This window comes from Pongo abelii, chromosome 2, assembly GCF_028885655.2.
Source record: "Pongo abelii isolate AG06213 chromosome 2, NHGRI_mPonAbe1-v2.0_pri, whole genome shotgun sequence".
NCBI classification, from domain to species: domain Eukaryota; kingdom Metazoa; phylum Chordata; class Mammalia; order Primates; family Hominidae; genus Pongo; species Pongo abelii.
The window spans coordinates 84,034,753-84,047,758 of NC_085928.1; the positions used below are offsets into that span (position 1 = coordinate 84,034,753).

Below are 13,006 nucleotides of genomic sequence, written 5' to 3' on the forward strand. Positions count from 1 at the left end.
TACTGAATGGGGGAACTGTTAGTTTAGGATTCACCATGTAAGAAATGCTAAGCATTCTTTAATTCCCTGTATATTGAGTACCTACTGTGTCCCAGGTCCTCTTTTAGGATATAGCAGTTAACTGACACAGACAAACTTTCATTAGGTGGCATTTTGGTCAAGGGTGGGAAATACATGTACACCATAAGCAAGTAAACAAATAATCAAAATATTTTTAAAAATCACTGTGCAGAAAAATGAAACAGAGTGATGTCATAGCAATGGCTGGTGATCAGGGCTATGAGATTAAAGGGTTTCTGAATCTTGGCACAACTGACATTTGAAACCACATTTTTTATGGGTTTTGGTGGTGAGGGGAAGGGGTCCCTGTGCATAATAGGTTGTTCAGCAGCATCCCTGGCCTCCACCCACAAAATGCTAGTGCACCTAGCCCAGTCATAACAATAAACATTACCTCCAGACATTGCCAAATATCCATTCCGTTGGGGGGCAAAATCTGCCCTGATTGGGAAGCACTGTTTTTGATGTAATGTAAGGGAAGGCCTGCCTCACCCAGGAGGTGACATCTGAGCAGAGACCTGAGTATGTTTTTCAATAAGCTTTAGGATGAAGGGAAATGGTTACGATACAACGGTAACATCTATAATGCATTATATTCAATATAATTCCACTTAAAAAAATCTCTATCTAGACAGTATAGCCTATTAGTTAGGAACATGGACTTGGAGCCAGGCTGCCTTAGTTAAAATTCTAGCTCCATCACTTACTGGTTATGTGACTCTGGGTAAGTTATTTGATATCCCTGTGTTTTCTGTGTCCTCATGTGAAAAATGGGAATGACACTAGCGGTACCTACCACATAGGGTTGCTGGGAGTATTAAATGGGTTAATATACGCAAAGCTCTTAGAAAAATGAATGACATCTGGGAAGCACTATAAGTTTATATATATATAAATTATAATTAGAATATGTAATATTAATCAGATATCTAATTAGAATAGTATATTTATTATTAATCTAATTATGTTGATATATATTCTAATTGTATATGGATTTATATATAAAGTAGAATTAGAATATATATCCTAATATGCAAATATAAAGCATAAATATAAATATGTAGATATATACATATAAATCTATAAATATAAATTCCACATATACCAGATATTTACATTTTTGTGAAACAAATATAACAACATGTTAAAAATGGTAGAATTATAGATTTTAATTTATTTGTATCTTTTTGTATTTTCACAGTTTTACAGATAGCAATGCAAATGTTGCATTCAAATCAAAATAAAATACCAAGATGTGTTTTACCACAAAAGACAGAAATTTATAGACTTTTACTAGGATCAGTTGGTCTACAGAGAATGTGGAAAGAGGACCGCTGGGATGTACTCAGAAAACCACCCCTAAGGATGAGTCCATTGTCAACCGAAAACCAAGACATCCCACTTTTAGTCTGTCAGTTCATTAGTTGGCTAAAATGTATTTATTACTTGCTTTCTGCCAGACACCATGCTAGGTTCTGAGAAATTGAGCTGAATGGCTTATGTATTTCCTCAAGGAGTTCACAACAGAAAGTAGAGGAGAAATACATCCACAATTAATCACAGTACTATAAACAAAACTAAGGGCTCTAGTAAGGATATCAACCTGGATTTCTAGGGGCTCCCAAAGGAAACAATTGGGATTGGAGTTGCAGGGGACAGTTGTAGGAAGCTTCTTACAGTGGGCTTTGAAGGCTAAGTTTGGAAAAAGCAGTTATTAGTTATCAAATAGGAATTCTAGGTTCGAACCTACAAAAAAAGTACCTCCTAATCAAATACCAGCAGGATCAGTTAACCTGGAGAGGGGTAAGTCAGAAAGGACAAAGCAGTTTTATTTCAGAAAAGTATCTCAAGCTCATATCAGAGTGCTTCGTTTCTGAAGCAGTTTCGAAATGCAAAGTTTGACTGCCGTAGGAATTATAAGACATAAGTTCAAGTACTAGCTCTGCCCCTTACCAGCGGGGTAATCTTGGGCAAACCACTAAAATCTCTGACCCTCTATCAGTTTCCTCATTCATGTAATAATGATAATAATACTTTGCAAAACTGTTGTGAGCTTCAAATGTGATAATGCACGTAAGAGACTTTAAGTGACATTCAGATAGTTCGGATGAATAAATTGTGATGGTTTTAACATAATAGAGAATATTTTGAATAATTATGGTTTATTTTTAACATTTATATTTAAACACTGATAGTAAAAAATTGACTGTATATGTAATACCAATCATGCATGAGTTTATAGCCTGATTGGCTTCATTTATTTTTTCAGAGCCCTAAACCTATTATTAATCCAAGTGCATCAAACTATAAAAACTGCTAACCATTTTTTTTCTCAGATAACATAATCTTTATTTCTTGAGACACTTTTTACAAATATTAAACTGAAGGTAACTGCATAAAAATGAAATGGAGACTCATAATTGCAAACTGCTTTCATGTCTGAAGAAGATTCATCTATCTCTTAGGAGTCAATTGTTCCTTGTTACCAGCTTATGATCTAGCTATAAAAGTATATCACTTAGCCTATGTCTGTCTACAGGTGCAAAGTATAGTGGCAGGCAGAAAACTGAAGTAATTATCCAGAATAGTTGGACCAAAAAAAAAGCCCACTTCAGCCCCAAAACATTGAAGTTGCTTTGCAGGTGTCGGGGAAGCTTGGGGAGGGGGCCATGCTCAGCCTTCTTCCCTCAGTTCTTTTGCACTCTTTAATCCTTTTCACCTTGAACACTCACTTCCATTATTTCTGGAGGAATAATATACTTTAGCCTTTTCTCTCTTTTTAAAAAAAGATTTACCAAGCCTGATTGAAAAGGCTTAAAATGTCCTGTTGTCATGGCCCTTGATAAACATTTCATCTAACGTTTCTTGAGGCAGGGTTTTAGTTGAAGTGCTACAGAAGACAAATCAAAACAATGATTTATACAACTGTGACTTTAACCTGAAAGTCTTTAAAGGATGTCTTCCAACCAGAGCTGCCATTTGAAAATTAAAGAAAAAATGTCAAATATATTTATCTTATTTATCCTCCCTCCCAAATTAGATTTAATGAACCCAAGGTTTTGTCTTATCCAATCTATCAGGATGTAGCAATTGAATACTCCGTAGTTATTTATTTCCATTCATTTCAAAAAGGTGAGGAAATTTTAGAAGGCTTCATCCCTCAACTGGAGAAAATTATCCACTCAGCTTTATTACTCAGCTTTCAAAGAAGACAATATGTTTTTCTTGAAAACATAGCTTCTTTGAGTATCAATCACCTTTTATTATGCTTTTCTCAATGTCAAGAAATCTTCATCTTCCTAATTTTGTTCTGTCTTCAGCCATAGTATGTTTTCAAATTTTACTCAATATAAAAATAATAGTGATCTACACATCTAAAGAAAGATGATTCTGACCCTGGCTGATAATTTTCACCATGTTTGATCATGTTGAATGATTTCCTGTATCTTATGTATTGTATTATTACATACCAAGCTGTGGAGAGTATAATCATACATTTTAACAACAAAAATCACCTCTAACATTTGAATGAACTTCACAAAATTTTCATACAAAGGAAAAAACTTCTTTCCTCTATACAGTGTCACTTCAATTAACTCCTTTTACTAACCACAATAGTTTGTTAATGGTTTGGTAGCTTATACGTTGAAATGTCACTTGTCTGCCTTGGTCTGATTTCAGCCACGGATAATTACAGTACTAAATTCTAAGCTGGAGTATAGTTTAAATCCAAGGGAAAACATAATTCACCATTATAGCTTAAAAAATGGTCTATGCATTTGAAATATACACTCACTTTAAATGTTTTGGCCTAGAACTAAAATTAAAATCACCCTACCTTAAAATCTTATTTAATAATTTTCATATACGCTTCTGGAGTTTACTGCTCACAAGAAAAACTTAGCAACAAGCTACCTGTTTCCACAGGCAACTTGGCAATAGAATTTGTAGGTTAAATGAGAATGAAAAGATCTACTCAGGAGGCTGAGGTGAAAGGATCATTTGAGCCCAGGAGCTCTAGTCCAGCCTGGGAACATATCAAGAACCTGTCTCTAAAAAGAAAAACAAAATAAAGAGAGAGAGAGGAGGGAGAGAGAATGGAGGCCAGACATGGTGGCTCATGCCTGTAATCCTAGCACTTTGGGAGGCCAAGGCAGGTGAATCCCTTGAGCCCAGGAGTTCAAGACCAGCCCAGGCAGCATGGTGAAACCGAGTCTCTGCACAAAATACAAATAATAATAATGCTATAATAAGCTTGCTGTGTTGGTGCACGCCTATAGTGCTTGCTACTCAGGAGGCTGAGGTGGAAGGATCACCTGAGTCTGGGAGGTTGAAGCGGCAGTGAACTGTGATTGCACCACCACCACTGCACTCCAGCCTGGGTGACAGAGTGAGACCCTGTCTCAAAAAAAGAGAGAGAAAATGGGAAAATATCCAGGTAATAGTGAGCCATTAATACTTCTGTGTGTGTGTTCATTATGTGTGTGTTTTGCTTTCTTTATGACTAATATGATGAGAAGAATATTATCCAAAGTATAATTTTGATTATAATGCATAAGACATCTTGAAGAGAGTTGTCACTGTATTCAGAGCCAATGACTGCTGAAAAACAGTCCAGATGTGAGGGCAGAGAGGATTAAATCTGAGTGGTAGTAATGGAAATGAAAAAGCAGACATGGACTTGAGAGATGTTTAGTAGGAAGAATAAATAAGAACTTGTAAGTGATTGGATGGAAGGATAGGGCCAGTCAGATAATAGTTTTAAGCCCAGGGAACTGGAAAAATGACAATACAATAAAGACAAATTGAATTGTGAATTCTCCAGGGATAGCCAGAATTATTCCAGTTTGGGGAGAAGAATGAGGGGCTTAGTAGAAAGAGGCATCTTAATTGAAAGGATTTTGCTAGTTACCCACATAAAATGTCCAATAGACAGTTACAAGTGTGAAACTGTAATTTGTGATGACTGTGAGCTTCTTGAGGACTGAAACCATTTGTTGTTCTTCTCTGAATTCTGCAGTGGTTAGCGCAGTGCCAGGCATGTAGTTTATGCTTGGCAAATATTGCCTGCATCTCTGGCTGGCTGGATGAAGATTTAGTGGCCAACTTCACAAAGAAATCAATGACGTTGTGAGTGTGGACAAATATGGCCTTCAAGGGTAGGGTAGGAAGAAAGAAACTAAGAGGACAAAGTCTTAAGGAAAAAATACATGGAAGGAGCTGGAGGAAAACAGAAGCTGATAATGGAGATGGGGTAGGTCAGTCAAGGAATTACACCAGAGAGGGAGAAGGAAAGGACAAAGGAAAGGAAAGGACAAAGGGAAGGGAAGAAGGGAAGGGAAGGGAGAAAGAAAAGCAGAAAGGAAGGAAAAGGAAAAATGAAAAAGGGAAGGGAAGGGAAAGGAAAGGAAAGGAAAGGAAAGCAAAGGAAAGGAAAGGAAAGGAAAGGAAAGGAAATGAAAGGAAAGGAAAGGAAAGGAAAGCAAAGGAAAGGAAAGGAAAGGAAAGAAAGGAAAGGGAGAAAGAAAAGCAGAAAGGAAGAAAAAGGAAAAAGGGAAAGGAAAGCAAAGGAAGGGAAGGGAAGGGAAGGGCAAAGGGAAGGGAAGGGAAAGGAAAGGAAGGGAAGGGAAGGGTAAAAGGAAGGGAAGGGAAAGGAAGGAAAGGGAAGTGAAAGGCAACGGGAAGGGAAGGGAAAGGCAAAGGGAAGGGAATGGAGAAAGAAAAGCAGAAAGGAAGGAAAAGGAAAAAGGGAAAGGAAAGGAAGAGAAGGGAAGGGGGAAAGGAAAAGGAAAAGAAAAAAGAAGGGAAAGGAAAATGGGAAAAGAAAGGAAGAAACAAGAATAGAATCAGAGGACCTAGAGAAAAGGACATAGTACTTATTCATTATTTGAATGCTTTTATCTATAAAGAGTCAAATGAGAGAAAACATAGATGCAAAAATTACAAAGTCACATTTAGTGATCAAAAATGAAAATCATTAAAACATTTTCTTAATAACTTAGAGTAAATAAATTAATAGCTTCTGTCACACTGATTCATCTGTTGCATGTGGGTACTCAATAAATGCTAATTGAATTAAATTAATAACATTTGCTCAACAGTAATAAAAACTTAATTAGCTGTCTATCTTTTCTCTGACTTAAGTTTATGTCCATTTGTTCTTGCAATTACCTGTAGCCTAAACTGTTTAAGATTCACTTTAATTTTTTTCTAAGAAATATAGATGAGCTTCTATTTTTTGTCCTAATTTTGGTTTGTTTTTAACTATTGGTAAAAATTATTTTCTCTAAGTTAATGTCAAGAACTATGAATAACATCCCAAATATAGTTTCACGAGTTCCTTATTTAACTCTAAAATAATTTTCTCTACAGAAGATGTGATACTACTTTTTATGTTTCTACTTTGAACTTATGCTACTTTATAGTACTTTGGGTGCAATGTCGAATAATACAATAAGGGAAGGAATCTGAATCTGATGAAATTACTGTTAGCATCATCTATAAAAGATGGAAGATGTCAGTAACATTCACCCAAAAATTGTGACTCACTTCAGATGTCAGAATTCTGGGTTGAACAGACTGGGTTCTCAAATGTGTGTATGTCAGATGACTTTCTAATGAGCAACAGATAGTTCCCACTGAAGAATGAGAAAAAATAAAAATATAAACAGATATAGAATTAAAATAACTTTATGAATGGCAGTTTAACTTCTCCATAAAATTCTCTCAGTACAAGCCTAGTGTGCTCCAAATGGTTGCTTAATGTAGCACACCACTTACATTCAAAATGCTATACTTAAAATTGTCACAAAATTAAAAAGAGAATCATATACCACTTGGCTGTATACTGTATTCTCCGCATGTTCTTACATTCCAGTAACCTCTATCCAACTTTTTTTTTTGTTACTGAATTACTTTGTGCAAAAGCAATTTAAATTACATGCAGCCTGACTACGTGTGATAATTTGAACTGATTGTTAATTAATTCTGTTAAGTAAATAGCTGCTGCAATCTCCATACTCATCAAGGTCTCGTTATCTATCAGCTCTTTCTGAGCTGCTCTCTAATGTATGGGATAAAGCAGCTGTAATGGAACAAGAAGGATTCCCTGAGTGTGCAAAGAAGGTAGTTTTGCTTTGCAAAGACTGCTAAGGGAAAGGCGAGTGTGTAAAACCCAGCTATTTGCAAGGCTCGATTTTGGGCAGGTGACACATCACAGTATTTAGGGTGAGAAGGTTTTGCTGATGTGCATTCTCAGCAGTTAGGAAGGAGAGATAAAAGCTAAGAATAAATCAGAGAAAACATTGCATAATATGAAAGGGAAAAGGACAAGCACAAAGCTTTTGGATCCACCAGTAGTAGAACTGAATAAGGAGGAGGCCTCGAACAATTTACCTAAATAAACTCTGTAAGCCTTGGTTACCTTCATTCATCTGCTAACTGGGGATACCCATTCATACATTTCCCATCTGTTCAAGGAGGCTAACAATATCTACCTCCTAGAGTCTTTGTGATACTTAAGTTCAATAAGGTATATAAGCGGTAACATAGAACTTGACATAAGATACCTGCCACTCTGTGTGTGCTCGTGTGTGTGTGTGTAAAGCAGTGGTTTTCAACCTCGGTGATTTTGTCCCACAGGGGAAATGCAGCAATATCTACAAACATTTTTCAGTGTCATGAGCTCTAGAGGGTCAGGTGCTACTAGCATCTAGTAGATAAAAGACTATGATGCCACTAAACATCCTACAATCTCTCCATGCCAAAAAACTATCTGGCCCAAAATATTCATGCTGCTCTTAGTGTTCTAAGACATCATTTGAATGTCCATTTATCTGCAATATTAGCTGATTACTGGATGTCTTGATACCCAAGTAAGAAAAATAAACTAATTATGATTTTCATCATCATCATCGTCATCATCATCATCATTATATCATTAATTTGGTGAATCCCTCTTGGGTTAGAGGAAGCCTAGTGTTCTCTCATCTGTAGGGCTGATTCCACTTCAATATTCAATACTACATTAATTGCTTTCAACGATAGATGTTTTCTTGAATCCCTATCTCTGCCAATCCTTTTTATGGTGGATGAAACCACAACCAAGAAATTTAAAGCCAGCACATAAAAGGAAGAGAATAAAAATTAAACATTGTTGAAAACCAAGGCTGTTTGGAGGATCAGAAAGAAACAAAAATGACCTAAGACAGTTGTGTATACCAGACTGATAGTTCTGGTGCCAGTTAGGAGTCTTTGGAAAGCAACCATCTTAAGATTGGTTTCTGAATATCACTGATGAACAAGTCAGTGGGCTGTTCTCTCTCTTTTTCTTGTCTCAAATGCAGAAGATCCCTGGCATCATGGTTCCCAAACTTGTCTACATGTTGGAATCACCTGAGAAGCTTCAAAAATTCTCCCATCCCACCAAGGATTGTGATTTAATTGGTCTCCTGAAGAGGGGAATACCAGAGCTTTAAAAATCCTGAATTTTAAAAAGATTTCCCAGGTGATTCTACTCTGCAGAAAAGTCTAGAACCCATTGCCTTAGAAGGCAGAACCCACTAGACATTTCCACTGGCCCTAAACTAAGAAACAACCTTGGAAGGGAAATAAAGATGGACTTGGCAAGAATATGTTTCTTGCACTGAGCTGCATAAGCATGGTAAAATCAAACCAGGTTGCCAATTGTATTATTAATTTCAGTCACTCAATGAGCATTATTGAACCAACCAGGCATTGTGTTAACAATGGGAATGCAATTCCCAAGGACACCTCTTGACCACGTCTCAATTGTGCCACCAAACCACAAGGACTGTTGCTTGTTCAGGTTTTAAGTTGTTCCTGGGCATCATCAGCCTGTAAGGAAGTTATAAGTTAACTGCAGCATGACCCAGTCTGGTCCTCTCTTTAACATGATTTTATGATATGCTTCTCTTTTATACATTTCTCAATCCTGTAACTTACAGTTATTTCTTTGACGATTTGTTTGATGCTCATGAAGGTCAAGGTCCATGCCTGTCTTAGTCATACCTCTATCCCCAATATACAGCCCAGCGCTTGTTGCAGAGCAGACTCCCAATCATTACATGGCAGGAGAATGCATACAGTTGTCCCTCAGTGTCTGAGGGGAGTTGGTTCCAGGACTCCACAGATATCAAAATTTTCAGATGCTCAAGTCCCTAATATAAAACGATGTGGTATTTGCATATAACCTATGCATATCCTCCCATATACTATACTTGACCTTTAGATTATTTATCATACCTAATACTACGTAAATGCTATGTAAGTGGTTGTTATACTATATTGTTTTTTATTTGTATCTTTTTATTGTTACATTGTTATTTGGGGAGCTTTTTCTGAATATTTTCTATCTGTGTATCTAGGATTTGTCGTACTGGGGATGTGAAACCCACAGATACGGAGGGCCAACTGTATAGGAGATGTAAAATACATACAACACTTGGGGCTTCTCAGCCTTCTCTATGGCTCTCCAAACCAGAATTTCAGTGAAGAACTTTGCTAGAAATTCACTGAACATCTCTAGCTATTGTGCCAGACAGTTACGTGGAAATAAAGCATGTTCCCAAGAAGCATACCCCCAAAGCCATACAGGCTATCACCTGAATAGGAACTTAAATACCAAGGCAGAGAAAGCCACTGTGAGGTTATGAGGACAGAAGCAGGAATGAGCTTATAGACTATTCATTTATATGCATTTTTCTTTTTACAGAGGAGGAAAATGAGGCTTGTAAAAACAAAGTAATAAAGTGACTTGATTGAGCTCATATGAATAACTCAGCAGTATTGCCCGCCATATAAGATCCTTATCCTGCTCCTCAGATTAATAATACACTGTGACAGGAGGCTGGCAATGTACTATGAGATTTTGTTGATCCAAGTGAATGAATTGCTTGATTCTCCCTGCTTATCACCAAAAAAAAAAAAAAAATAGTAGAAATAAGTGTTACAAATTATCTTGATAGGTAAAATTTTCAATGTGTATAAAATTTTATAATGATTGCACTCTTTTTTCTTATATTTTTATTCAAAATTGTCTTGCTCAATAATACTTCATTCTTTTTCTTAAGACTTTAATCTTAGGAAAGTCAAATGTGAAAATTTCCGCAAATGTCCATTCTTAGGTCACTAGGTCACGTAAACTATAGTGGGTTTCTGTATGTGTTTTTTCTTTTTTCGTCTAGATACACAACTCACGAATGAAAAGCATGCAGATGAGAAACCCATTAATGCTATCGTTATAAATTCAGTATCTGACTTCAACATCACAGATGGACCAGCCAATGAAAACCCCAATGAGAAAAAACTGTCAGAATCCAGCACATCACTGTCCTCCCTTGAAGAATGCCAAACAACATTTTCTTACCTCCAAACTGATACTTCAGTTCATCACAGAGACACTGATGGTATGTTTCTCAGAATTCAACTCATCTCTAAATAAAGCTCCCAACCCCCATCCCCTGTAAAATCATCACATATGCTGTTAGGAAAAAAAAAGTCCTTATGAATATTAAACACGAAGACTTCGATTTGAAAACTCTGGTGAATGACATATGTCAAGGTCACTTTGCAGTTATGAGGCGCTTGGCAGATTGTTTGCTCTCAAAGCTGGGAATCAGAGGCAACATGTTTTAAATAGCTGGGGTGGGACATAATCATTCTTGCTATGGGGCTATGAGGCAGATAAAGAAAAATGGCAAACTTCTTTCTCTCCTCAGATATGGAACTATTCAGTCTATACCTCTAGTCAGAGAAAAGAAGGCAGAGAAAAATAGTATTAGAATGCTGGAAATATATAAATATAGACAGCATAAAAAATTAAGATGCTTACATCAGCAAATCTATGAGAAAGGAGTTGTTCCCCTGGGTATTATCCATAGGCGTTCTGATCAGTGCAAACCTAGACCCAACCATCCCTATATATGACATAAAGAGTACATTTCATTTGCAAAGCCAATTTCAAATTGGTTTGGTGCTAAATAAACAATCAGCCAAACAAGGTTCAAAATTATGGACTCCACACCAAGATACGGAATTTTACTCAGGTTAACTTTGCAATGACCTTTACAGGAGAAAAACCATTCAAGATTTTGTAGTATTCAGTATCTACATTTGCGTTTAAAGAAAGCCTGGAGTTTCTCAAAGGAAAATGTAATAAGGTATGGTTTCTGGTCTACATTTAAATTCATATTTACTTTTTGAAAATAAGAAAAAAGATTAAACTTTGAATAACAGCACCTTTGGAATCACATCAGTTTCACTTCTGCCCCTGAAGCCTATTAACTGTATAGTACTGGACATGTTTTTTAAATTTACCATCTCTGAATTTCAGTCTCTGATTACATGATAGGCTAGTTAACACCATGGGGTATGTTGGGGATCAAATAAAATAACATAGATAAAGCACCTAGTACAAAAGTTGGTACACAGTAGGTACTCAATTTCGGCCATGATTGTGATTACACTTTTAGAAAGTAAGGAAGATTTCTATCACATATTATATATGTGGTGTCTTGTGCACATGTTGTCATGAATGCTTTAGGCCAGAAACTACAGGCTTAATTGCCTGTAGTTGCCTGCAGATAATATGAATACTAAGTAGGCTGGAAGTAAACAATAGGGATTGGTAAGGACTATGGCAAGCTGGAGAGCACATGGCTCATCTAAAGCTCACTACCTCGACACAGTACCAGCTGATTGTTGCCAGAAGGAAATACAGGGCCAGAGTTGCCAGATATTGAAGTTTTCCAAGAAAATCCAGAGACCAGGAGTGTTATGTAAAATTTCTAAGTTTTTCAGGGTTGAAAATTACTTTTATTTATTTTTTTGAAGCTCAAGGTACTCCCAACAACACATCATTGGGCCAACTTTGACCTGTAGCTGTCAGATTATGACTCTGAATTCAGGATGATGCTCAAGTCTCTAGCTTTGGTAGAGATTAATGCCAGTCAAGAAAACAGGTAATGGCAGAGAGGCCTCTACAAAAGCATCTTGATGCTACAGCATTTTATCAAATTTTACCAGGAGTGTGTGGATGCTGCTCATCATGTGAATAATTGAATTAAGTTAAATTCCAGAACTGGGAATTGCCATTGTACATATCCACAGTGAAACATACTTTCCCTCCAGAATCACTCTGATCTGACCTATCAGGGATACTGGAAGAATAAGAGGGGCCAAGCCAACTAGCATGACACCTGAACTCTTGTATTCTCAGGAAAGGGCCCAAATCACTACTTCATTAAAATGGCAACTGACACTCAAGAGCCTCATTCAGAACACACACACACACAAAAAAATAGCTGACTACTCTTCATTCAAAGAGCAAAGGAGATCCATGAAGATAATTAAATTAGGTCATTTCCAAGAAATTCAGGTTGTAAGCTGACCACATAGGTGATAGTCCACTTGTCCTTTTCCTCCCGTGTGAAAAATCTCCCCAGTGAAGTAAAAGCTTTTGGTACCTGGATAAAAGAGAAAGGAAAAGAAGCCAACCTAAGACCCACAAAGAGTGATAAGAAACTCTCATTATCTTAAACAGCAAACAACAAGGAAAACAAGAGTTAAGTTAGAGTCACTCCATTTTAGAGAATTTTTTATAGTAACTGTAATTAATTTAAGGATGCAGAAATTGAGAGCTGGGGTCATTGTTCGTACTGAGATAAATACAGAAATATCTTTCAGGAACAGCAGGAAAAACATAAGGGAAAAGACAATATTGCATCCACTTTCATGTAGTTTGTGGCTAATTTATTTTCAAATGTATAAATGAGTGCATAGGAATAGATGCTTAATTGCTAATATCTATTATTTATATACATTGCCCCACTTAAAACAGGATGGAAAAGCCTCACACATGCAGATTTTGTAAAATGTGTTACATCCATTAGCACAGTTCATGGTGTGTGCTCTGATGGGAATTTAA

General features: G+C 36.6%; 1 protein-coding gene across 2 annotated transcripts in view; it reads left to right on the forward strand.

Moving 5' to 3' along the window:
- The window catches only part of MDFIC2 (MyoD family inhibitor domain containing 2), a 111,718-nt gene that overhangs the window by 89,117 nt on the left and 9,595 nt on the right, over positions 1 to 13,006 (forward strand). For both annotated transcript variants that reach the window (XM_024245391.3, XM_024245392.3), the window contains one exon: positions 10,266 to 10,487. In XM_024245391.3, coding sequence (XP_024101159.3) covers positions 10,266 to 10,487 — 222 coding nt within the window. The remainder of the gene's footprint in view (positions 1 to 10,265; positions 10,488 to 13,006) is intronic.